Source organism: Athene noctua, chromosome Z (assembly GCF_965140245.1).
Source record: "Athene noctua chromosome Z, bAthNoc1.hap1.1, whole genome shotgun sequence".
In the NCBI taxonomy this organism is placed as follows: Eukaryota; Metazoa; Chordata; class Aves; order Strigiformes; family Strigidae; genus Athene; species Athene noctua.
The window spans coordinates 278,977-305,891 of NC_134077.1; the positions used below are offsets into that span (position 1 = coordinate 278,977).

Below are 26,915 nucleotides of genomic sequence, written 5' to 3' on the forward strand. Positions count from 1 at the left end.
CAGTGTAACCAGTATCTAACGGGACATGCAGGGAGACCAAACTCGGCAGCAACAGGGCAGAAGCTCCAGAGGTAGCAGCAAGGGGCAAAAGGGGTTTCTACAAATCTGTTCAGTTTAAAAGGGCCCCCAAAGAAAGCGAGCACATCACTTTCTTATCTTTGTTCTTCTCCACTTTTCTCATTTTATCCTTACCTCATCCTCCCAACCTATTCTCAGTACATCTGTCTCATCCACTTGCTTTATCTTGGTGCCTTCTTAATTGCTTGATTTTATAGTACCAAGAACAACAGGGTTTTCACAAGGGCTACTGGATCTTAGCATACCAAATGACACCTAACGGACCTATTACAGAAAAAAAGATAAATCTAACACCAATAAGCACTGGCAAAGCAGTTAGCTAAAAACCAATTACCAAGTAACTCACGGGCTGGTGCAGAATATACTCATGGTCAGCCATTAGACACCTTTCAAAACTGCAGCAAGACCTAAGGATGGAACATGTTCTGCTAACTTCTGACAAAAACCTTGAACTCACTTTAGGCAGACACATCTGTAGTATCTTACAAACAGATTCACTCACATGGTATTTCACTGTGAATCCAGGCGATTTCAGCCTAGGTCTGCTAACCAGTTAGGGAAGTAGGATCTGAGGCAGAGCCACGTGACCCTGATCGCCAGGATTATCTCCACATTCCAATCTATGTTACTATCTGTAGTGGTGGGCACAGCGCAGCTGCTTCATGGCCACAGAAAAAGGTCTTAAGTTTTGCAGATTCTGACACGAACCTGTCTGCACTTCTATGATTAGTGGGCTTTTCCTAACTTGCAGGCCTTAAAAACCTTTATCCTGTACACTGCTGTGCGACTCCCATGAATATTCAGCTTTTGAATATTGCAGGTTTTTCAGCTTCCCACATAGCAAGAAGCTGGAACACCAAGCTCAACTGAATGCTTTGAAACACACCAGAATCCCTTTTAATTGGCACGCCCCAACAGAAATCTAGCTGTATCATTTAATGAACTATCTTGACTCTTACAGGATTATAAAATACATCGCACACTGATTAATATTAACTTTTATTGAATGATGTGTTTCTTTCAGATTAGGCCACATACATTAGTGAAGAATTTCAAAATGGTTTGTAAGTTTAACTCATTAGCAATCCTAAGAGGAAAGGAAAACCAACACAAACAAACAAATGGTCACACAGAAATGCATGCTAGTGAGCACCACTCTGCGCTTGTTTAAGAGATGTGAAGGGAACAGCATGCATCTCCTTCCAGCAGGATCAGTGTGCCATTTATTCACTGCCTAGAGTCCCTGCAGGTCAGAAGAACACCTAGCTTACTTATGGTGCTACAGGAAATTAATAAAAACTGAAGACAAATCAAGAATGAATCACTTAAAACCATCATTCAGATTGAATAGGCGGGCTGTTAATGAGGGTGCCAATTAAGTGGATTCCATAGGCTATTCAAATTCCAAAGCACAGAGAGAGTCATTAAAAATTCTTAGTAAAGACTGTTATTAATTTCAGTATCATAATGTTTGGCTGTAAAAAAAGCTGGCGCTAAATTTTAGCAAAAATATACAGTGTAAATTTCAGACTTCCAGGCCTAAAAAAATTCTAAGAAAAATCTTATTTAAAAAATGTTGACATTCACTATGTAAGTGCATGCAAGATTTTTCTGTTTTTTGTTTATGCTTTTAATCACGGAGGTTCAGGTAATTAACAGCTAAATGAAAGTAAATGCATATCCAAAGTCTCCTAGGCTTATAGGTGAAACATGGGAATTTAAACATATGATACTCTACTTGTCCACTTGTGTCTGCAGCCTGCTGGAAATGAGTTGCAAGAGATGTCTCATCTTGGAAAACTTCATTACACTCCAGACACTTTAGACTATGCCTACAGAGTTTCGACGGGTCTTCGTCCAGCGGCATAGCCGGGATGACGGGCGTGCTGGCCGGGGCCGATATCACTGTCCCAGTCAGCCCAGACTGGACCTTCGTCCCGTGCGTGCCTGCTCCCGCGGGGCTCTGGAGCACCGGCGCAGCAGTATTGCTTGAAGGAGATGCTATCATTTGATCTGCTGGGACTGGTTTTAAAATCAGGTGCGAACACTGCATTACAACTCCCTTCTCCTTGTGTCCGCGAGCGTGGGAAAGAAGGCTGCATTTATTGTAGAAAACTAAATTCTTTGTGCAATGATTACACGTCACTTCAATTCGCACACTCCTCCTGTCGTAATGCTGGGTCAGGCTCTTCTCGAGAGCAAACGAGTCGCCACACTCCAGACACTTGTAACCTCGTGTTGGCAACGTTATCCCAGCATTGGCAGGGGGACTGAGGTTTGGGATGTAAACTGGTACGGGATTGACGCTGCTCAGCACCTTATTGAATGCTTCCACTACAGAACTTTGTAGAGACGACACCACCTGGACTCGAGACACTTTTTTCGAAGGCTGCGAGGCTGCTGCAGAAATTATTGCCTGCTTTATTTGTTGCTGAGGTTTTGTTAGCACTTGGCGAAGTTCAGAGGTGGTTTGAGCACCTTGAGGCAGAAGATTAAGGTTGGCAAGATGGACTGTCTTTGGCACAAGTTTAGCACTGGCAAGGCTCGATGCTGGCACCACAACAGTCTGCTGTTGTATGGCATTGGCAGCTTTGATGATGGCGCTGCTGGCACTCTGCACTGAAGCAGCAGATATTACAGTGGCTTTCACTGTAGTATTGTTAGCGAGCTTCAAATTAATAACCTGTGAACCTGCTGTTTTAACTGCTGAAACAGGGAGAAAGGCAGTAGCCACAGGTTTGATAGTGACCTGTTTTGGCGCAAGTTCTGCAGATCCAACGGCATTGGTGACGACGGTGGACTGGAGAGGAGCTCTGGGAGGAGAGGAAAGGACAGCAGCAGAAGTGGGTGAGGACAGGAGAGATGTCATGGAAGTCACCATGGAAGCAGTCTGCTCCGGCTTCTTACCAGAGTCCAGGTCGACTTCTGGCAACACTCTAGTAACAGTTCTCTTGATCTCTCCGGAAGAAGTCTTGATGGTTTTTATGCGAACTTTAGGAATTGCTGGTGTTGACCCTGCAGGAGAAGAGGGAGACCCTTTGCTACTGTTTTCGCTCGATACGCTCCTGGGACTATCAGGTGGTTTGACAGATGGCTTCTTAGCACCATCAATGAGACTCTGAGATTCAGGTGATTTTTCAACAGCCCGGGGACTTTCACTCATGTCTTTCGGTAATGGAGAAGACTCTCCCGAATTAGACTGTAGATCTTTACTGGTATCCGTAGCTGCCTTTTTAGCACTCAGGGCTGCAATTGCCGCAATGCATGAAGAGAGCTTTGCTGATGACTTTGCTTTGGACTGTGTAATGCTGGCAAGATTTGTTTCGCTTTTTTCAGTACTCAGTTTTCCATCAAGTACCCTGTTCTCAAGAAGCTTCTCAGAATTGTCTTTTAGCAATTTGTCCTCTGTTTTTCGAGCTTTAAAAGGCTCGTAGACACTTAAATTCATGGAGTTTGTCTCTGTCTCTCGTTTAGCAACTTTATTTTTATCTATACTACTTGAAACTGGGATTCCAGATTTAATTAAGCTCTCCCCTCCAAGTGCCTTTAGTTTATCATATTCCTGCTGAGATACAGATCCTGCCAAGACATTTGCTCTGAAATTTGCACGCATCTCCTCTTTGTCCGGGGGGTCATCCACCTCAATTTTTTCGTCATCATCAAATTCTTCAGCACTTGATATTGGGCTAAACTGGTTGAAAGCTGAATCCTTCAGTGTCGTCTCAGAAGCTGAACCATCATCTTTAAGTGACTTCCCTTCATCTTTACTGTAGCTATCCAGAGCTGATGACGTTAGAAAGCCATTATGCAAGCCATTGCCTGTGGAATGGTGGCCATCCTTGTCTACTCCTTCAGAAGAATCAATAGTACGCACATTTTTCACAATGACACTCACACCAACATCAGATGATGATGGGGCGTGAGAGTCTTCATCTGCATGGGCATTTTGTTTGATGTGGCTTTCGTGGTCATCATGTCCAGACTCAATAGCTGCTTTTGGATCAACCATGTCTGGTATGTCAAAGGCTGCAAGAAGGTCATCAAAATCTGGGGTCTTCATATCCCCCATGGTCATCTATTTGATTGCAAGCAAATCTGTAAAATAAACAGAGTCATCCTCTCAGAATTTTAAGCTCCAACAGCACAGACTTACACAACATAAGTGTATGTTCATATATGCCATGCAGAAAGGTGTTCTTTCACTTCTGAAGTAACACTTCCAGATACTATACATTACAGAGCAGCATTCCAGTGCAAGAGCACAGTCAAACCATGACACCAGGAGCTACAGAAATCACCTTCACAGACTGTAACCTAGAGATTTCATTTTACACACAAATTTCTCTTCAGTGACTTTCTTCCTGCCCCCTCTCCTACACTCCCTCCTACCCCCTCCCACATACACTGTGATTACAGCAAGACTTAAGACTTCCATAAAAACGTGAGGTCCTTGCAATTCCTCCTAACTCTAGATTTTCCTTGATGTTTGCATTATGAATCCAACGAGCCTTCTTGAAGATGGTAACAAATGTGTTTCTACCAACAGTTTGAGACCGTTGCACTGTTTTCTATAAATTAAACTGCTTTCTAGGAATTATGGGGTGTCTCCCAATGTTCACAATGCTATTTTTCAGCAACTGTAGAGAAGGATCTGCTGTATCTACACTAATCCTGACAGGTGCCTCACCTACTTTAAAGACTTTCCTTAACAGAGATTCTACAGCCTCCAATGTAATTTATTCTAGTCATTCACAGTTTCCACTCTTACACGCTTCCTACCGCATAACCTGGATCTTTCTTGATGCAATCTGAACGAACTGCATGTGGTTCTCTTCAGCTCTCCTCTCTGCAACAGCACTTTACTCTGAGACCATCATCTCCCTTCAAACTTTCCCTTTTGAGGCTAACCAACACCAGATCTTTAGGATTTTCTTTTGACTAACAGGTAACATTTTCCAGATACTGCTCTTTTTGTTCGCCTGCTGTTGGGTTTTCTTCTTCCAATTCCCCAACATAACAGGTAACTCAAAACCGAAACTTTACAAATACTGTGGAAAAACTAACTTTGGGTGTGCTTTTAGATTTAAATCCCACTATGACATTTGCCTTTTTCCACAGAGGTTTCAATAATATGCAGAGGTGAGCAGGGGAATCGCTTGTAGAGATCTACAGAAATCAGTTACAGAAAGCACATGCAGACATATTTCCACTGTCTTTCATAACCATGCACAAATCAGGTATGGTTTGTATTACTGTGACAGAGCTGTTTTTAACGTAACCATCAGGCCCAAGTTAGTGTGAAAAGGTAAGTGCTACTGCCAGAAAGTGCCTATTTAGGAAGCGTCCTGTCTGCTCTTCTGCCTTTGTATCGGCACTTAAAGGACTGGAAAAGATTCTTATTTTACCACTCAACGTTCTGTCTCCAGTCTCCGCTAACAGCGGCCACCAGAGCACCACAGTGAGCGCGACCACAGCAGAGCTCTCCGAGCTCCTCCTGCCAGCTCAGGCGAGCGGGAAGCTGCGCGCTGCAGGGCAGGTGGTCTGCTGGAAGCCCCCTGCCAACGGAGACACATCCGACAACTGCAGGAGCTCACTTCCTCCTCCTCTTAGCTCATTATCTTGAGCTCTGGGAGGGAAACTACTTTCTGACTGTTGAATTCAGCTGTAATAATGCTAAGAAAAACTAATCAAAGTGCATACATGTCTAAATATATATATTTATGCATATCATTATCAACACACGCAGCACTAACTGTTCCTCAGAAAGATGCAGTTTATTAAAATGGCGTAATCCCTTTGCCTGACAAAAATCTGCAAGACTTATGTATTCATGAACACTGGCTACCTGAAGTTATTATGGACTCTAAGAAAGGCAACTAAGGAAAATGTCCATTATCAAGGATAATGGAATACACACAGACATTTCATGTATTTTCAAACAAATATATAATGGTTTTGAAAATTGTCCGCTTCATGGGTTTGTGGCTCTGTCTAATTTATGAACTTTCATTGTACCGAGTCCTTCTGCAGAGCTGAGCCCAGCATGTCATTCTCTATGAAATATGAATATACCACTGCAACTGATGAATCTACTCTCTTAATTAACTCATAATTCCTTTACTTAATGGAGACTACATAATAGCCTATCATGGTAAATGCTCATCATCAAGACTTCACTGGTCTTGTAAAGCATACGGTTATAATCTATATTTATCAGACATAAAATTGTTTCATAATGCTGGTAATACTGGTTTTACTGTGTTCTGTTTAATTATAAAATTTTAAAATACCTTTATTCAAAAGCAAGCTTTTAGCCCTCATGCACTTAAAACCAGTAATTGGGATCAAATGAACACAAAGATTTAAGAAAGACTAGACAAGCCATCAGTACAGCTCAGCTCTCCTGCCTGTACCAAAGGGAGAGGACTGCCACACTCAGGCAGTGCTGCAGACCTGGCCCTCAGTCCACCCCTCTGCCTCAGGGCTCTCAAGATCCTGTGAAAGGGCCCCAATGGCAAAGGCATTTAATAAATGCAACAATACATACACACATAATACCAAAACTACAAAGAAAGTTCCTGTAAGATTTAAATGGAAAAGGTTCCAGAGACCAAAGCATACTGAATCCAAGTAAAACCACACAAATAGAGCCTTGACATGTTTTTTCATTAATCGAGATACTAATTATTTGTACTCTGATTGTACATCTGTCCGTAGGTGTCTTTTTACAGTTGTTACATGCACTCAGTAAGAACTAGAAAGTCTTCCTTGTCTAAAACTTCCTCTAATTACATACGCTGGATTTTAATTAAGATTTAGCAATAGTGTCGTGGTTTAACACCAGGCAGCGACTAAGCACCAACAGCCGCTTGCTCGCTCCCGCCTTGGTGGGATGGGGGAGGAAACTGGAAGAGTAGAAGTGAAAAAGCTCACGGGTTGAGATGAAGACAGTTTAACAGGTAAAGCACCAGCTGCACACAAGCAGATCCTAACAAGGAATTCAGTCCCCTCTTCCCAGGCAGGCAGCTCAGCCACCTCTGGGACAGCCGGGCTCCGTCACGTGGAGGGTGACTCGGAAAGACAAAGGCCATCGCTCCGAGCATCCCCCTTCCTCCTCCTTCCCCCAGGTCTCTATGCTGAGCACGACGCCACACGGTCCGGGACGTGCCCTGGGTCGGTCGGGGTCAGTTGTCCCGGCCGTGTCCCCCCCAGCCCCCCCGCTGGTGGGTGGGTGAGGACCAGAAAAGGCCCTGACACTGTGCAAGCGCTCCCCATACTAGCTACTATGAAGAAAATTAACTCTACAACCAGCCAAAACCGGCACAAATAGCAACGAATTAAGTAAAGACCCACTTATTCAGTATTTCATCCAAGTATGTTTAAGAGCAAAACCGCATGGCAGAGGAGATACATTTGTCATTCCTGACAAACTCAGTTAGTTAGGCTAACTCCAAAATGGGAAAATATCTCAACAGAATCCAGAGGTCTGGAGAGCTGAGACCATAGATTTATCCACAGACAGCACACTGCGTGAAGTTGCAACTGTCTTCCACACGCATACAGAAGGAACAGCTCCCACACCCTACCGGAGCACGAGAACCGAACGGTTCCTTCTACGTGGGGGACCCAGAATTACTGCTGCCCTTACGAGGAATCTCCCCCACTCTTCAGACCGTTAAAGCGATCTAAGTTACACAGAAAGGGACAGAACACATCACCAGTCTTGATAAACAAGTAAGCAAAGCTGGAATCTGGGCATCTTATTAATCTCTTCCTCACTATCCTACTACACCTTCTTAAGATTCCATATATAAAAACCTATGCTTCTGCCACAACTGCCAGGACTCTGAAGACACACTCTTCCCTTTTTTTCCTCCAAAAACGTTTCAGTAACTCCTTCCCTTAAGGACAGAACTCTGCCCTTTATCCAAGATTAAAATCAACTCACACCCTGGCTGCCAGACAGGCTGTTAGTATATTCCTTCTCTGGGCCAACATGATGCCTGCAAATACTTCAGAACAGGACATGAAGGAAGTTCCTGGTTCCCTAGGAAATCGCCATTTTCCAAGAACTAGAATTTCTTTGAGAACTGCTTTTAAAGTGCTGAGAGGAAAGCTCAGTGTCTCCGAAGAGAGACACAAACGTGTAAAAGCCCAGCATCAGAGGGCTGCCATTAAGATGATCTTCGGAACTGAGCTGTGTCCACAAGGTGTGTGACCAAGGATACACTCCTCAGACAAAACAAAACCCGTATTTAAAGAAACAACCTGCAAGACCCTTACCTCCTCAAACATCTTTGTCCAAAGCAGAAATTAAAAAAAAAATTTAGTTTCTAAACAGCAGAAACAAAATTCACCTCAAAACAGGGAAATGCTAACTTGAAGTACACATTATGAACAATGGATAAATTAAACACCCCTAACTATGTGGATACTCGTATAAAGAGTCAGTTCCTAGATTTACTCACTCCGTCCAAAGTACTACTTCACTTTCAGCTGACAGTCTCCCTTTGAAACACTGCTTTTCCTCCCCATGGACTAGTTCCATTTCCGTCTCTCCACCTGGCTGTCTGCTGACCCTTACCAGGAGCACGCCAGGAAGAGATGGGCAACCTTCAGGGTGCTTGAATTGCTTGAGACAGATTATTCAAGAAAGTCTGTTTCTTTAAAAATTCAAGTGTTACTTTGCTGACCTGTTATTCAGTGACGAAAGTAAAAAGGGAAGAATTCAGGATACGGCCAATGTGAATCACACAGCCAGAGAGCCACAGAGCTGTGAGGTGCAATGCTTCTGGGTTCTGCTTTTTTGATGGTGGGCAATAGGGCTTCTGGGAAGATACCATGGGTCTTAAAAACTGAAGACAGCAGGCTCTGAGTATGAATATATTCATGATTTTCATTAATCTCTTCAGTGACAACATCCACCCTTACGTGTACATCAGTACCTTACTGAAATGCAAGGTGTGAATTGAGCTCTGGAGGATAAACCAAGACTGTTTGTGTTCATGCTTTGTGTGCATGACTTCCTACACTCCTCTTCCTTTGGAAACTCACCTCCTGAAGCGCTCTCTATGAACAGCATGGAGAAAACAGCACAGGTTTTACCCAAAGGAAGTTACCCTTGACTGTTCCACTGTCTCACTTTTCCCAGTCAGCCATTTCACTCCAGTTCATCTGGTAACACATTACAGTGAAGCACTCACTTGGTTAATTATGTCAAAACAAGAACCAGTCCGAACTCTACTGACAGTGGAAGAAGCAAGCAGGACAAGAATTTGATGCTACACCCAGGAGAAACAGTTAAATTCTTATAAATGTTTTTTTGGGCCTTCAAATCCTGGCTGTTAAGATGGAAAGTCCAAGGATGTATTCAAAGATTTTATAAGGCTGATCCCCAGAAAAAGGGGAAAATATCTGCAAGATGCAGTGCCAGGAGCTTCTGCCCTGTTATCAGGGACTCCCGAGACCACCCTGAAGAACTGCTTTCTCACAGCCACTACTCGTGTTGATGTGAGGAAGGCTCAGGTATGCAGCGACAGAAACAGCAACCAAAGAAATACCAGGGCTTAGAAGGAAATAGCTGCTTCTGATGGATTAATAAAGGTGGTTTTGTTTTATGACATGGAATTTTTGTCACTCCTCCTCAAGCCCTGTATCCACACCCGTGCCAGGTGGAGGGACTCTAGCCCTGTGAGGAAAACCAAACCAAGCTACTCTTTCATGTACTCTGCCGAGATCAGGGTGGAGCAGAGAAACACACAGCAGAAAACATTTTTTCTCACTTTCTAAACATGATTTATCTTGTAGTTTGGGCTCTAGGACAGCTGCAGATGGGGCACAGTATTCCCTACAAGAAAGGCCAAGCTGCCTATAATCTGCTGCTGAAATTAAAAGGTACTTTTTGGTGTAAAGCCAAGCAACTGTAAACACTCAAACCAGACTCATTTTGGGGAAGTTCAACAGCCTAATAAGAAAACAGAATCACCTGACAGCTCTCAGACAGGTCGTATCTCCAAACCACTCAAAACTCTGATTTCTGTCTGCCATGTACAAGAGCAACTCAAGCTTTCCAGGCCTAGCAATGACAAATAATCCTCCTCCCTTTCCAAAAGTTATCCAGTTAATAATCTCTTTCATGCATAATAATGCATGAAAGCTTCTAACTATCCTTTCTGGACCACAGGCACAGTCTTAAATGATCAATTTTTGTTCTTTTATTTCATCATTAACCTTTAAAGAACTGACCAACTTTTCCTCCTTGATATTCACCCTCCTGCTCGCTCATGCAAATCTTCACCGCTCAGCCACAGGTCTAGTGACTCCGTGCAACTGCTGTAACGGTCTGTACCAACCCCCTCTTTTCCACCGTAGTAAATTCCTACTCTTTGCCTTCAAATCCCACATAACTGTCGACACTTACGAAATGTAACTCCATGTTTTTGTTCAAACAACTACTCAGTTCAAGCTTCCCTCAGCAGCAAGTCAATTTATTATTTAAGGAAACAGGAAAAAGCTCGACTTTAGTTTTCATCTACTTAAGGAATTCAAGTTCTTGTGACTGCATTCCTTTACCTTCCCTAAACCCTTCCTACAGTTTTTACCTCCACTCGCACTATGTACAGTTGTGGGCTGTTCACTCTTTAGGGCAGAGACCTTTTCTTCTGTATGTTCTTCAAAGACAATCAGCACTCTTTTCAGTACTGTGAAAACAAGAATGTTGAGTCAACACTTTTCAGTGTCTAGCACGTGCTAATGTCTTGATTCTGGAAGAATACTTCTGGTATAACCATATATAACAATTATTCTGTTACTGTTAGACTGGTATAAATCCCCAGTTAGACACATTATTCCAGAACAAAATGCCGATAAACTGGTATAATTACTCCACTTCAAACACAGGTAATGATGCCTAAATAACATCATGATCATTCTGGAGCAAAATGCCTGAATAGGGAGTAAGACAAGCCTAACCAGCATAAAAGCTTTTTTTTTTTTTTTAAAAAAAAGTTTCTGTATTGTTATGCCAAGAAATTTCATCAGGTAGAGAAGATTTAAGTGATTCAATCAGAATTACAGGAATATATATCCTAACATTAGGCAAACATCAGCCTAACACACAGTTCATTAGTTATTCAACATGTATCAGTAATTATGACGAACAGTCCTGATTATTTACTTTGAAAGCTGAGTATCTGAAAGACAGACAAAAGCAATATGCTAATACAACCACCAAACCTTCTTCAGGAAACGAGAACCACATCTCAAATCACAACTCGGTGTGGTTGGAAACACTCCGCAAGCAAGCAGGATGCGCAAGAGGCCACTTTAACCACAACCAGCAATGTCTATCACATTCACATAAAATACAGGTTCCTTTTTCCTTATCAAGGTCCCATGGCTTGTTACTGTTGCAAAACTCACAGATTCCTGCTTCTAGAAATACAACTTCCATAACAGGCACCATTTTGATTTCTTAGAATAATGGTCTCATTTATCATCCATACTCTCCATAGGGTCATGCCAGTCCTTATGTGAACATCTTTGTGAAGTATGGGGTGTTTTACAGTTAAAATTTATACCAAGCAATCTGATATTTCAACATTATACACTGTATCTGCTTTTCTTTTTTTTAAAAAAAGGAAAATCTGATTTGTCTCCATGCATGAGCCTCAAAGAGTAAGAGAAATCTGAATTTGCACTTCTGGTTTTCTAAGAGCATATTCTACCAATTTTCCTCCTCCCTCCTACCCCTCAAAAAAGCTTTGGAGGGTAAGTATTAGCCCAGTATTTCAAGTATTAAAATTTTTAGATTTTTTTTTTTTTTTTTTACTCAATGCAGTAACCTTGCTGTTGACAGTTTCAGAAAAATTCCAAGATTTATTCTTTACTAGCCAAAAAAAGTTTTCAACAGGCATTTCACAGAATCTCAGAATAGGCGAGGCTGAAAGGGACCTCGGGAACTCCAACTCCTCTGCCCAAAGCAAGGTCAGCTACAGCAAGACCCTCAGGACCCCATCCAGCCAGGCTTTGAGTACTTCCAGAGATGGAGATCCCAAAACCTCTCAAGGCAGCAGGTTCCAGCATTTCACCACCCTCACAGTAAAACAGATTTAAATCACTAACCAGCATCCAGACCTACTCACACTCACTTGCCTTGCCACCCACGTAGGACAGTATCTAAAAGCATTTTCAGAGCACACCACTAACCAGAAGGCGGCTAGAGAGCATCATCGGACAGATCCCTGCCCACAGGCTGCTGATCCAGAGCACCAGCCCCGCTCACGCCGTGGCCGGGTGGAGCGCTCCGGGATCGGGGCAGGGACTGAAGCTACACAAAGCTCTGCTAGTGGCTCTGATTTCTAAGGCTGTGCCTGCGGCCTCCTTCCACAGCGGACGATACTGCCTGACATCTGACTTGGATCTACTTTCACGTGAGCTGTGCAGTTAAGATGCTATAAACAAATCTGGATGCTGTAAGGGGGGGAAAAAAACTTGAATGCCAACCTTTCTAAACTATTAATTGTTCAGTATCATACACAAAAACCAGTATTATTTTAGAAGAATTGCTATTTACCAAACAGTAAAAAAATTATTTAACGGACCCATTCCTCCACTCAGTCTTACATTCATCTAGTTCTAGAATACCACAGAAGCCTGTTAATCCACACACTGGCTGCAGGCGTTGTTTTAAACTAGCAAATGCTGAAAACAAACAAGCAACAAAACTACCAAAGTCAATGAATTACCAAGTGTATTATGTTGATCTGAATAAAAGTGCAGCTTGTTTGTAATTGTTTACAATGTTTTAACTTTTCAACTCCGGAGTGTCTTCCACATCAATGTTGGAGATCCAAAATCACATCCACCAGGAATGAGAGCAATGGTAGCGAATCACATTTAGGATGGCAGACGATGGAAGTCATGGAAGAGATCACAGGGATCCTGAACGGCACCTGGACCACGTTGGTGGGGCGCGGCCATAACCTGGCACAGCTACAGACCCACTGTGTGTGCACGCACACTGTCTCCTGGTAAACAAAATCATCTGGGGGTCCCGGAGGCCACGAGGATGATCCTTATCTCCACGCACAGAAGGCAGATGCGGTTGCAGCCAGATTAAAGCTTAAGAACTTTTGTTGCCTTGTTTGCTGTTAATTCATATAGGCACAACTTTTTCCAATGGATCCAGGTTTAGAGCCTTAGGAATGCAAGATCCCAGCAGAGGAGTCTCTTACTCAGCCTTTAATGCAAAGGCATGACAAAACGCTATCTGTGCTTACAGCTCAGCTGAGTTTTGCAATTACGGATTACCAATCCATCTCAAACCCACAAGATAGCCCCAAAAGGAGCCCGAGTTGGTTTACAACTGTAAGCATGTTACTGTTGTTTTCAAAACATATCCAACCCTGCAGCTGATTGTAAAAGAGCAGGCAATTGCCTTTGTCCTCTTTCCTACTATATCCTGCATCTGATTATAGGTCCTTCTCACCTGACCTGTTAAAAGATGAGCCCTTTTCCCCTGCAATAGGTATAATTAAGTAAAAACAGTTCTGCTTGTCCTCTCTAGCAGATTTCCACAGGGGTTTTTTAACAGCCAAGACAGACTTACTTGTAGTTCACGACTCCTCAAAAGCCTCATCTTGTATCTGATTCCTCTGTTTTTGAACTTTCTTATTTTTTTGCAAAAAGGGTACCTCAGGTTCTCTGGGAAGGGAGCGGTTATCTTCTGAAGTCTGCCCATTTCCTCATCTCACACTACCACTGAACTACCTCAAAGCTCACCGCTATCACCCTTTGGCTGGCAAAAAGAAGAGGGGTATTTCAGCACACGAGCAAGGTATCTCCTCTCCCACACCATATGGAGCTGAATGGACCATCTCTAGCTACAGCTGGCCAAATGAAAACTACCTTATTCATCAAGAGATTCGGTTCAGGTTTTGGGCCTAGCAACTTCCCAAATTCTTCCTAAACCGGAGATGAATTCACGAAAAGCAGGTAAACCTCCATACCATTCTTTTTGCACTCTCCTTAAAATTGAATTACAAAAATGGCCTGATTTTATACTTCTACACGTCAAATGGGCTGGGACAGTAACGTGATTGTTGTACATCGGAATTAAGCACAAATAAAATTCTGAGATTGCCAGTTTAATGTGAATTTGAATCACATTCTAAATGACACTCGCTTTCTGCCTATGTCCTTTAATGTGCTTTTTTTAAAGTGGATAGCAATTCTTGCTCAGAAACGGCATGAAGCAGCTGCTGCCAGTCTCGGTGAGAGCATTCCAAGTTGGGCAGGGCCCGCCTGCGCAACACCAGCAACAAACAGGCCCTGAAACATCAGGGTCAAGTCTTGGGGTTTTTTAAAACATACATTCCCAGCGATCTGTATGCATATTTATATTTTAACACACATTGACACCTCTAAGAAAACCAAAGTTATTTAATTCCTTCAAAAGAGGCTTGGAACTTGATAAATCGTTACCCCTATTCTCAAGATCAAATACCTGAGACAAGCCTCAATGCAAAATGAGATCACGACTGCCGATACAGAGGACCAGCCCTCCAGCACTAAGCAGCCTTTTCTGCTGGAAAGCCGGCCTACATGCAAAATCAGAATCTCCTGCTGAAGAGCATTTACAAATATTATGAGACTAACAGAAATAAAACTCACCAAGAACACTGCAGACTCCAGCATCTATCCAGGTTTCTCATCTTACAGCCTACAAAAATCCCTGCAAATTTGAAACCTCCTTTGCTAAAAAAAAAAAAATTCGTAGTATAGATCGTGTTCAAAAATCCAAACAAAACAGATATATCAGATTTTGTGACAATTCAAGAACTTACAATTTTAAAACTGCTTACTATTCTGATCGAAGGAAAAATCTAAAAGGTGCTCTCTTTTAACATGAATTTTAGCTGACACTTGGAAAAGCACAGGCATCAGCATCAGCAATAGCTCCTATTCCTATCATGCAACAAGAATTCATGTTTGCAAGCATAATTTTGCTACAGATGTCTATAGTCAAATATAGAACCTCTGCATCCAACTTATGAAAAACAGGAACAGAAATCAGCACAGTGATCCGTCAGGCATTTTGCTCCACCAAACAAGCTATTTACTGCCCTATCAAATCTGAGAAACCACACATTGTAGCTGCATTAAAACCCACAGACCCGTCATTTCAGGCTAAACATTAGCATGGTATTTTCACTTTTCTACAATTAATATCTAAATACCTTACGTAATCTACTGCAGTCAGAAACAGAGGTTCCCTTGTATTGTCACTCTCTGATGCAGGCACCCTGCCTATCATCAGCCACCATACAACTTACCCAATATCCACAACCTCTCAAGGTTTTTAAGATTGTCTATTCTGCTGAGCACAGAGGAAAAGACCCTAATTTCACACCAGAACAGAATATTTTCAATGTTTTGCCTCCATATTTATCTTGACTGTAGACTACCAAACCAGGTAACGCAGCCAGGACTGGCCAGATTTTTTTTTTTTTAAATCATACTGGTTAAGATGCTAAAGTTGCTGATTTCCTGTTATAGGAAGTAACAGTTCTAGCAAAAGAATCCCCAAGGCAAAATGTTTAGTGTTCCAATGTGTAAGCTCTAACAGCCTTTGTTCTTCCCTTTGCTATATTCATTACTGCTTTCTTATCTCTCCCCCTCTCCAGCTCTCTGAATCCTTCGGCTTCCACCGTAAGAACCAAATGCCAGCTCAAATCTACGTACACATTTGTTTTTTAGATGAGAGGGGGAAAAAACCCCCCAACCTATCCATTATCTCTTGCTTTGAGTTAAAAGTAGTCATCCCTCAGGAGCTGATGCACTGCCCATCCGGTTTCCTATTCTTATTTCATTACTGCACAATATTATAATTCATGCCACTAATAACCCACTGGAGCTCCATCAAACCTCTAAAATACATTTTTCCACTTGGCTGCTGCAAAATCCTCCCTGGGTTACAACAGTTTAAGAAACACCAGCCATACTCTTTATTCTATGTGTTTTTGGTTTTTTTTGTTTTTTTTCCTGTGTAGGCTACATTAACTACATGTTAACACTGAAGACCTTAATTCAGAAGCAAGTATCCGGTTACTCGTATATGGCCAAACAAGCAACCTTTAAATAATTAGGCAGCAAATTCTGAATGTGTAATGCTGTAATACAACACAGAACAGTTCACTGCCATGTGGTCCACAATTTACGATTGTCACTCAGAGGCCTATTCCGTATCACTACATTGTGAAAAAATGTATATCTGGATATAAGATATTTTAATGAAAATACTGTATTGAGCCAAGGTATCAGTAAGTCTTTGCAAGTAATAGCTTTAATCCTATTAAAACTGGAGGACGTTAATAGCATTTCTTCAGTAACACTTAAACAATTGCCTCCTTACTAACGTGCCAAGTGTGCAGTCAGGAGCCAGATTTACTTTTCACATACACGTACCTTCATGCTATTGTTATATTCATACCCCAAACACCACATCTCACCTTGTGAACCTTGACCTTTGAAAGATTTTTTTAGCCAATGCTCAGTTACTGCCACAGATGCATTACCTCTGCAAATATGAAAGGGTTAAAGGCAGCCCCAATCAATAGGCCTACAAGGAGAAGAAAAAAAAAAAAAAAAGGAAAACGAGTATGCCTTACAGCATCTTTGCAATGCTTTTATGCACAATTCTACAACAACATTGTTTTCTTTTGGCCTTACAGAAAGGCACAGCCCCCCCCCCCCCAACATCTCCTAAAGAAGAAAACCACAAGACAGCACCCTGTAAATAAAACAGCATGCAAAGCAGCATTCTTCAGTCGCAAGCATAACTACAATTACAAATCATTCAATCAATTTTATTTAGTTTAGTTTTAAAATAGGCTGCATAACCAGTGTCCCACCCTTGCAAAGCAAAAATATTTTAATAAGGGTCATAAATCTCAGCTCTTGCCCATTCCTTAAGCATAAAAAGGCACGAAAAGCCAAAGTAATCTCAGTTACTGCAAATATGTACATTTACATACAGAATCCTTTATGACTATATTAGCCACATACCAGTGCTGTGTGTCTAAAGTGTGCATTCACATACTGTTTTGGGATGGTATCTTTCTGCAAGCTCCTCTGCTTTTGGCTGCCATGAAGGGAGGAAGCTATCCCACTGTAGTAGCTCAGTGACTGCATTGTGTTCAGGAGCTGATCTGCCTCAAACCAGTTCCAGCCGGTTCTGGTCACCCTACATAAAAAGCTATGGCAACCCTCGCTGAGTTGCCAACAAGTCCCTGAAAATCGCAGGGGCCGTTTCTGCTGGGGCGGCGGGGCCGGCGGCAGCGCTGCCCCCCGGCTCCCCTCGGGCCCGGCCGCGCACCCCCGTGCTCCCCGGAGCCGCCCCACGCGCTCCCTTCCTCTCCTCCCCCACTTACCTCCCACAACCTGGCTGAGCTGTGAGTGTGTGCGTGCCTGTCTGTAGCTAACAAAGAGACCGCAATAAAATCCTCACAGGATCTCTCTTGCAGCACCAGGCAGGCTCGGCCACAGGCGGGGAGCCAGGCTGCTGACCCGGGGCGCTCCCCCCTCCGCTCCCCACGGCGGCCGCGGATCGGCGTCACCGCGGCCCCCTCATGCCCGCGGCCCTGGGGCGGCCGCTGCGGGTCCCCTCCCGCCCGCCCTCCCCGCTCCCCGCCGCATCTGGGGCCGCGCGAGCGGCATTTTCTCTCCCCTGCACAGCGCTGCTACAAAGATCCCCACGCACGCACCTCCCTCCCCTCAAGAAATCCATTTCCGCAGCAGCGAGATGCCTGCAAAATAGTTCCTTTGCCCCCTCCTCGCAACACCCGACTTGGCTGCTGAGCCGATTTTTTTTTTTTTTTTTTTTTTTAGCTGCTCAGCTCTCCTGGAGGCACGGAGAGAAGCGAAGGCGCAGCCCCACGCCTGGCCGCCCCCCACGCCCCGGGCTGCGGGGAGGCCGGGGCGCAGCCTGCGAAGATGGCTGCTGGGCGCCGCCGCCTGCTCGGCCCCGCGGCTCCCGCCGGGGCGGCTCCTCGCCAAGGTCGCGGCTCCCCGCGGGGCCGCAGCCCCTCCGCGGGAGGGCCCGCACCCCGCCGCCCCGCTCTCCTCGGCCGCCCGGGGCCTGCGGGGCCGACGCGCGCCGCGCGCCCCGCCGGGGCTTGCCCCGCTGCTGTCGTGGCTACTCACCCTCGCACTGGGGCCACCGACAGTCGCCTCCGCGCCGAGCCCCGTCCCCGCCGGGGTCTGCCGTGAGACGGGGGCTCCCCGGGCGGGCTGTGCCCCGGGCGAGGCCCCGCGGCTCTCCGGGCTGCACCTGTAACTGTTAGCAGAGGTCTCGGGCACAACCCTTCGCCCCCCCTTCCCCTGCGGAGAGAGCGCGGCTCTGGCACTTTCTCCACAGCCCTCGCCCCCACCCCGTGCCGGGGGAGAACCACCATCTTCTGCCGCCGCCGGCCGCACCGGCGCTCCCGCGGCCCCTCAGCCCGGGCTGCTCCCGCCTCGCCGGGCCGCCGCGGCCGCGGGCATCCCGCTGACGGGCCGCGGCCCCCTCCCCTCCCCTCCGCGCCCCCCCCCGCCGCCGCCGCCGCCCCGGCCCCGGGGTCGGCCCTACCCGAGCGGGCCCGGCCGAACGCGGCCCGGCGGGGGCCGCCCGCGGAGGGGAGGCCGCGGCGGGGAGGAGGCGGCGGGACGGCCGCGCCCGAGCGACCCCCCGCTGCCCGCACACACTCGCCGCCTCACACACCCGGCCGAGCCGCCCGCGGGGCTCCGGGCAGCGGCCCGCGCCGCGCCGCGCCGAGCAGGCCCCGCAGGCCGCGGCTGTGGCGGGGCCTGCGCGCAGCGAGGCGGGAGCCGGGCCGGGAGCACGGCGACCCCCCACCGCACGCCGAGTCGGCGCCCCCACGCAAACACACCTGCTGCGGGCGGCACGGCCGCGGCGGCGGCCCCGGGCGGCGGGCTAAGGGCGGCGCGGCCTGGCCGGGAGATGGTGGAACATAATGGCGGGAGGCTCAGCCGGGACTGAGGAGAAGGCGGGGGTGGGGGTGCCTCGGCTTGCACAGATGGGGGAGACGCTCCCGTGTGATTCCGTGTGAAACGGCTCCCTGGAGTGTGCCGGGGGCGGGGAGGGCTGCGGGGCTGCCGCTGCCTCACGGCGCGGCGCGGGCAGGCGCCGGGGCCGGGCAGGTCGCGGCCTCCCGCAGCCCGGGGGTGCGTGTGTGTGTGTGCGCGGGGGGGGGGGTGATGGCTCCCGGCGCTGCCGCCCGGGGAGGCCCGGCCCGGAGCGGGGCCGTTCCGATCCCCGACCCCGCGCTGCGCCGCGGCCCCGCCGAAGGGTGCGGGGCCGGCCCGGGGCCGCGGTGCCCTGTGCGGGGGTCGCCGGGCCGGGCCGATTCCCCCCGGGCGAGGCAGGGCTCTCCCTTCTCTTCTCCCGTCCCTCCCGGCGCCCCGGGCCGCGCAGTGCCCCGGGGGCAGCGCCTCGGGGGCGGCCAAGGCGGGTCGGTGGGTGTGCGCCTCCCGCCGCGCTCGTCACCCGCCCTTCGGTTCTGAGTCAACAAAGCGCGGGAGCGATGACCGCTTACCGGCCCCGACAGGTTATTCCCTTCCCCAGCGTGGCCCCGCAGCACGGCTCCTCGCCATGCTGGGCCAGGCCGCCGCTCCGGGCACCGGTGCAGGTGTGATGGTGGGGCCACGGCACACCTCCACGGCGAGGGACGCGGCACGCCGCTCCGCGGCCTGGTCCTCATCAGGGCCACATTGGCTGCCGCCTCCCTGGCCACATGCTTCAGGGACCTGAGCCATCTCAGCACGTGGCAACACTTAAAAAAGTCACAGCCAAGAACTCTGTCCTGTACTGATGCTCTCGTACCTCACAGAAAAAGGTTAATGTGAAATTATTAGGTCCTTCCTGGAGATGGAGTGGAGGTTTTGGCTATCACCTCTTATGACAAGCCGCATTTGGTAATAGGCCTTTGTTTGCTGCAAAGCAACCTGGTGTTAATGCCATTGTTACACATTTTAATATGGAATTTCCTCCCTTTCTGTCATGGAACATCATATTGTACAAGCATCCAGCACGCTTTCTAGAATTTAAACTTTCACATGTGAATCACTTTACTGGATCATATTAATGGCTTTAAACATGTAACACCCATCTCAAGTTTACGCTTGCAATCTTGGTTTTTGCAGACTATATAGAAGACAGCTACACGTTCCGTTTGAAATCGTGGTGTTTTATCGACGTCTCTGTCGGTAGGGAGTGAAGCCCCCAGGGCCGCCTGCGTGCGTAGTGTGTGTGTGAGACGCTCCTGAGGGGAGGCTGCGCTCACGGGGCGATGGGGCGCGGGACTTCAGCCGTGTTCCGGTCCACCGAGACAGCGCCAGCTGCTCCGCGGCCACCGCGGGAAGTGTGAGTCTGACAAGTCTAGGGCATTTGAATATATTGATTTGGTAATTTATAAGAAAAATAAATGGATTTGTGTTCTGCGCTAGTTTTAACGTTCAAGAAGGGCCGTGGAATTCAGCTGGCACCAGCCTAGGGTGCATCCTCCAAGTGGCTTGTAGAACGAGGCTGTAATATTTATAACACCCTGTTTCTTTCCCATTAACTACTAAACTGATTTGGTAAAGTAAAAACTACAGTCTGTTTTCTTACACTGCATTTCTGTGGTCGGCTTGCGTAATAGTATCAAGAAGATGGCAGCTGCTACTATGGCTTTTGTATTAATATCTGAAATGTTAATTGATTTCACAGTTTATACATGGCGTAAAGGTCCTGGTGCATGCTGTCTTTCAGACAGATTTACTTGTTTTCCTTCCAGCCAGGTGTCCTTGACATCCCCATGGCAGAAAAAGTCTGTCACCCCAAGTATTTGACTTTCAGACAATAAAATGAAGAGAATTTTAAGTATCGTTTACAAGTGGTGCCAGGCTGAGAGCTCTTCTGCAATGGCTTTTTAGGTCAGAAAGAGGCAATTCAATGCAAGTGTCCCTGCAGCGTTGCTTCTGCTCTGAGGCTTCGGTGGGTGTTTCAGCATGCTGACCTTACACCTTAGATCCCAGATTTAGGCCTCAAGTCACCCCAGGAGCGTCATGACTCTGCCGGTAAAGCTGTTTCGGTGAGCTGCTGTGGAGGCAAGGGGTGGTTTGAAGCTGCTCCAGCCTTTCCAGAGGTGGGAACTGGCATCCCTCACTGTATCATGTCACAGCAGCTGGGGCTGTGTCAGGACGTAACATGAATTAGGAGAGTTTTGGTTCCCAACAGCTGCTGAATCTTCACCCTCAGAGTTTCCATCTGAAGACTTCCTTACTGCGTTGCAGCCAGCCAGAAGCACCACGTGTGGCCCCTGGCTGTGCGGGGCAGGAGAGCCCGAGGGCAGGCGCGGCGGGGCGCGGGCTGGAGGGGCTGTGCTGCCGGCAGCAGGGGGCTCGGCCCGCACCCACAGCCCGGATCACACCAGGGCTGCGAGTGACCCAAGCAGGTCCCGCTGGCTCCCCCCAGACGCTGCCATGCACTCCTCAGAACCAGGGCCCGGAGAAATTACTCTTGTAAGAAGATTCTGTTTTCTCCGCTGCTTCGCAGTGGCTGGGACCAAAGCCCCTGACGCTGCCCTCGCGGTGCAGAGTCTCAGTCAGGACAAACGGAACCCCCAGCAGATTCCTTCCGCTTTGACCCCAGAACAGTGCCGAGTCGGGATGTCCTGGGCTCTCCGGCCACCTGCGCTGACAGAGCAGCAAAGCTCACACACTACCGCTTCCCTTCTCCAGGAACCGAGTCTTAACCCCACCTCTCCTTTTCCCTGACGAAAGGCCTCCAGTACATCCTCAGCAGTCAGCAAGGAGCGCTGCCAAGTCAAAACATTTTCCCTTTGATGCTGCAGTGAAAGCTGAACTCGTGTGCAATAACAACTTAATTATTTAACTTCTGAAGTATTTTAAGGCTCTTGAACTCTGAAATGTGGTGTATCCATCCCACACTTGCTGTACAGCAATCACTTTTAACTGTATGAAATATAAATAGCTACAAACACAGCTTTTGCACATTAAAAGTGTGCTGGGGCCAAAAATGATTTTGCAGGTGGATTGACACAATAAAAAAATAGGGTCCATTTACAATTATTTTTTCAATGTCAGAATAAACGATGCCCTTTTTGTCCTTTCCCAGTTTTGTTTGTTGCTTTTTACTGAATAACAGAACATTTCCTTCCTGGGTAGGGAAGGTAGCTTAAGCAAGAAGGGTAAACCACAGATTCCGTATTTTCAATCCTATATTTCTTGTTTAGACTAAAAGCTTTACAACTTCTGACAAAAAACTATCTGTTACTTCAGTTGCTTTTTTAGGTTTTCACCTTAAAATTTCCTGTATCATATTATCCACAAGAGCAGAGCAGAAGCCTGCATTTCTTGTTTTAGAATAATTGTGTATTTTTTTTTATCACTCTCTACAATGCAACGGTACTTTTCTTTAACCACTATATTTAAACATTCAGTATTGAAAAAAACCCAGCTTACAACTAAACTTCCCCTTTTTGTGATTCTCCTATTACTATTTGCTGGATATTTTCTTGGCAGAAAAAAAAATCAATTTCCTTTCCTGGTTATTTAAATAAGTCTCCTACTATATTTTGGACTAAAAGCTCTAGGATTGCTTTTAGAAAGATGAGATTTATTAAAGGAAAGGGATCTCATACAAGATAAGATGAAGGACTTCATCATATCTCATATGAGATCTTATATTCTCTTAGGGAAAAATCTGTAACCAGACTCAAAATACACATTAACTACTACTGAGGTCAAGGAAAATTAAAATCTAAGATGATTTTGAATGGAAAATGCCTCTCATTGTAGTAAACGGACAAACATGTCAGACACACACAAACCTGCATCCACACCCGCAGACTCTGAGTTACAGATTTCTCTGTTAAGATAGCTTCTGGCCCAGCAGCACACTGAACCCTGCATTCATCACGCGACTGTTTATCAGAGCGCTGTAGCACCTGGCCATCTGGTAGACTCCAGAGCTCTGATTTATAGCCAAGACTCGACCCACAGGCAGTCAGGAGCATTAAAATTCACCTCCTATCTCACACTGGGTGCCTGGATCTAATCTGCAGCTCACCAGACTCCACACACCCACCAGCTCGCCCTTGGGGGCTGCGTTATGCCCCGCCTGGTGCCTGCACAGTGGCACTGGCCCGTGGCTGGGGCGACAGCAGTGTTGGAGAGACCTTCTCCCCATTGCTCTGTGGTTACATTATTCCCGGGCATTCGGGGAGTCAGGTTTGCTCCTCTGCAACCTCCACACCTTCATTTCCTACCTCCTACGACATACTCGGCTGGAGGGGTACTCTGGTAGATGGTGCTTTGCTTCTGTGCATGGGATCCTGTGGGGAACAGAGCAAGGAGAGAAAGACACCAGACCCCGGCACCAGCAGCGCGAGCGAGGTGCCAGATGGGGTCCCTCCTGCCAAGCGCACGAGACCCCGTGGGTGAAACCAGTTAGTCCAGGTGAAACCAGTTAATCCAGACCAGGTGTAAGGAGTGAGTGACCCTGCTGCTGCAAGGAAAGGTTTGCTGCGCCATGAAGGGCAAGTACAACCCATAAATATATACAGATACATTTATATTTGCTCATGTATAGCGTAGACATATTTGAAAATGATGCTGAATTAGATTTATGGTCAGAAAGTGAGAAATCTGTTGAAATCCATTCTTAACTGTAGATTTTCTCTTCAAAGTTGAGCTGTCTTCCTTGGCTTTTTCTCCCTGTTATAACTGGCTCTGAAGACCATCCAAATTTCAGAGAAACAAGAGGAAGAGGAGGAAGAGAAAAGCATCTAAGAAGTAGCTACAACCCAAGATAAGTGGCTGTAGTCTCAGGGCAGGAAGATGTAAGCATATAACGTTAGGGCAGTGTCCACAGGGCAGGCAGCACTCGGGTAACACCAGCTGCAGGACCAGTGCTTGTGCCCCCAGCCAACGCTGCCCACAGCTACCGAACAGTATCTCCACCACAGGCAACCTCCCCCAGATTTAACGTACTGGACAAAGGCTGAGGGCCACCCAGAGAAGTTGCTAACTCTTGTTAGCCATTTGCAGAAGAGAATCTCTAACTACGAAGTGAACATCTGCAATGTCCAAATAGCACAAGAAGTCAGAAACCCTAATAACTCTCAGGATGTTAAATGCTGGAAAGAACAGAATACAGTTAATGTCTTGAACAACAAGAGACTGAGACTTAATCATCTGTAGAAGAGATGCTGAGTTCAGATATAATACAAAGCTAGGAGGATTTGACAAGGCTTAATAATTCTTTTTTTCTGTCTGTTAACAAGCCAGAGCAAACTAACCATTATCCAAAGAAATCACGGTTAGTTAGAGAGGATCATGGGCTTAAAAAGGTTCTGAGTACCTCAGCTCCTCCAGACACACCGAGAGGTGTAAGCGTCACGCCGTGCCAGAGCCGTGGCTCCCATGGCACATCCCGGGCAGCGGGGCAGGGCTGCCCGCCCCACGCAGAGGCACTTACACCTCCCAGCGCCGCAGCCGGCCGGGACGGCGCCAGCCCCGCTCCGAGGCCTCGGCTGGGCCAGGGGCCGTGGCGGCCGAGCCAGCGGGAGCGGCTCTGTCCCCGCCGCAGGGAGCTGCAGCTCTGGGCCGCAGCTGCTGCACATATCCCCGAGCGGGTACACGGGCTGTGTGACACTCGCTGGCTGGTTGTCCCCAAGCTACCAAGAGCTGGAACTGGTATTCATGGCAGAGGTGACTTGGCTGGCACGCTGCCTTGCACTATCCCTGCTTTGGGCACGCCCCCAGCCTAGTCTTAGAACCACAGAATCACAGGACGGTTTGGGTTGGAAGGGACCTTTAAAGATCACTAGTGCCTCCCCCTGCCCCGGGCAGGGCCACCTTCCACCAGCCCAGGTTGCCCAAAGCCCCGTCCAGCCTGGCCTTGAACCCTGCCAGGGAGGGGGCAGCCACAGCTTCTCTGGGCAGCCTGTGCCAGGGCCTCACCCCCCTCACAGGGAACAATTTCTGCCTTGGATCTAACCTAAACCTGCCCTCCTTCAGTTTAAAACCATTGACCCTTGTCCTTGTCTCCACAGGCCCTGGAAAAAAAAAAATAAATCTCTAAATCTTTCTTATAAGCCCCCTTGAAATACTGAAAGGCCACAAGAAGTTTCCCCCGGAGCCCTCTCTCCTCAGCTGAACCCCCCATCTCCCTCACCCTTTCTCACAGCAGAGCTGTTCCACCTCTCAGACCATTTTTGTGACTCTGCTCTGGACCCACGTCTGCTTGCACTGGGGACCCCAGAGCTGGACACACGAGAGCGGAGCAGGGGGGGAGAATCCCCTCCCTGGGGCTGCTGCCCACGCTGCTGCTGGTGCAGCCCAGCACACGGTGGGCTTTCTGGGCTGCAAGCACACGGCGCCAGTCTTGTTTTGTTCTGCACTCAGATACTTTCAAACAAAGGAAACTGTTTATAGCATCTATACTAGCCACACAGAGGCCTCACCGGACTATTATTTGGTATACATGGGAATGCACCACACCACGTACTGCAGCAAAAGGAGCAGCGTAAGGCGTGTGGGTGCGCGGGCAGGAGCTGCATGAGGGACAGCACACCAGAGCAGAGCATCTGCCCAGCAGCACGGAGGAGCACTGCAGGCAGCCAGACCTGGACCTGGGCTTTCCCAGCCATCACGGCACAAACTCAACCCTCCACCTGCGCCGCCAGCAAGTTACACAACAGCACCACGTGCACGCTGCAAAATGTAAGGCTAATGGGTTTTCCCATGAGCACTACGGTCTGTTCCGCTTACGAACACCTTCCGAACGCTGGGCCAGAAACCCCTCCGTCAGCTTTCTCTGCAAGCATTAGCCACCTGCGTGATTAACATCCAGTATAACACAGCTCATCAGCCTAGGACATTGAAAAATGTCTGGTTTGTTCCCTTAACGTGCCATATGCATGGGGTTTGTTCCTTCCTTCTCCTGATATTTATTCAAGTATACGAGGATTATTTCTGAATTATTCATCATACAATATCTGATTAGTCTGTGGCTGTGCTGGCTCCCACTGCTTAATGAATGAGCCATTAGCCTTTAGCAGATGGTGCTATCAACAGCTATTTGAATGCTGTACATTCACCTGAATTTACACAGCCCTGAGTGCACAAGGGTAGAGCTGAACCTAAACACAGGCTGGGAGATGATTTTTTTACTCTAACATCCGTTAAGCCTCATGTCAGGTACAACACTCCCTGGCTCACCCACTGTCGGAGTCCGCGGGACAGCCTCGTTAGGAAGGAGCAGCCCCTCGTGGAGTTTCCACAGGGAAACTCATGCAGGACGCCTCTTCTCTCAAGGCTGGAATCCTACAACCCAGACAAGGAGAGGAAGTATTTTTCCAACACTTAAATTTTTAGGCAGTATCTAATACAGTTTCCTCGGAATAGAAAAATCTTTGTGTAGCTGAGTGTATATCCTACCAAACTAGCCATTATATCAACTCCAATCAGTGAAGTAGATAAATTGTTAGCAGTTATGATCATTTTTGTACACACTGTCTTTCTACACCAACGCGTCCTGTGAGGTTTGGTCTCTGCTGCCATCTCAGAGCTATGGCTCACCCGTGTGAGCACACAGACACCGTCTGGGCGCTCCAGATAGTTTCTAACTTCAGGAGAAAGAAGTGAAAGAAGACACAGCACTAGATAACCCAGGCAGGGGGCTCAGAAGAGGCGTAACGGGCACAGCGCATCGTTGCTTTGGGAACGTCTTGGACAGATGTTGAAGACTTTATCTATTGAGCTGGGGAACA

At 47.2% G+C, this 26,915-nt stretch overlaps 1 protein-coding gene across 10 annotated transcripts in view; it reads right to left on the reverse strand.

The window, feature by feature from the left end:
• Nucleotides 1-26,915, reverse strand: part of ZNF532 (zinc finger protein 532) — a 60,614-nt gene that overhangs the window by 29,975 nt on the left and 3,724 nt on the right. The window contains exons 1-4 of one of the 10 annotated variants that reach the window (XM_074933070.1): nt 18,283-18,636; nt 17,146-17,335; nt 16,590-16,699; nt 1,817-4,173 (exon numbers count right to left, since the gene is read on the reverse strand). In XM_074933070.1, the coding sequence (XP_074789171.1) occupies nt 1,817-4,153 (2,337 nt within the window). In that variant the 5' untranslated portion in view covers nt 4,154-4,173; nt 16,590-16,699; nt 17,146-17,335; nt 18,283-18,636. Of the gene's footprint in view, nt 1-1,816; nt 4,174-16,589; nt 16,700-17,145; nt 17,336-17,510; nt 17,642-18,282; nt 18,638-19,007; nt 19,262-26,915 lie in introns of those variants that run through there. The other 9 variants (XM_074933072.1, XM_074933069.1, XM_074933073.1 and 6 more) reach the window with 9 other exon arrangements.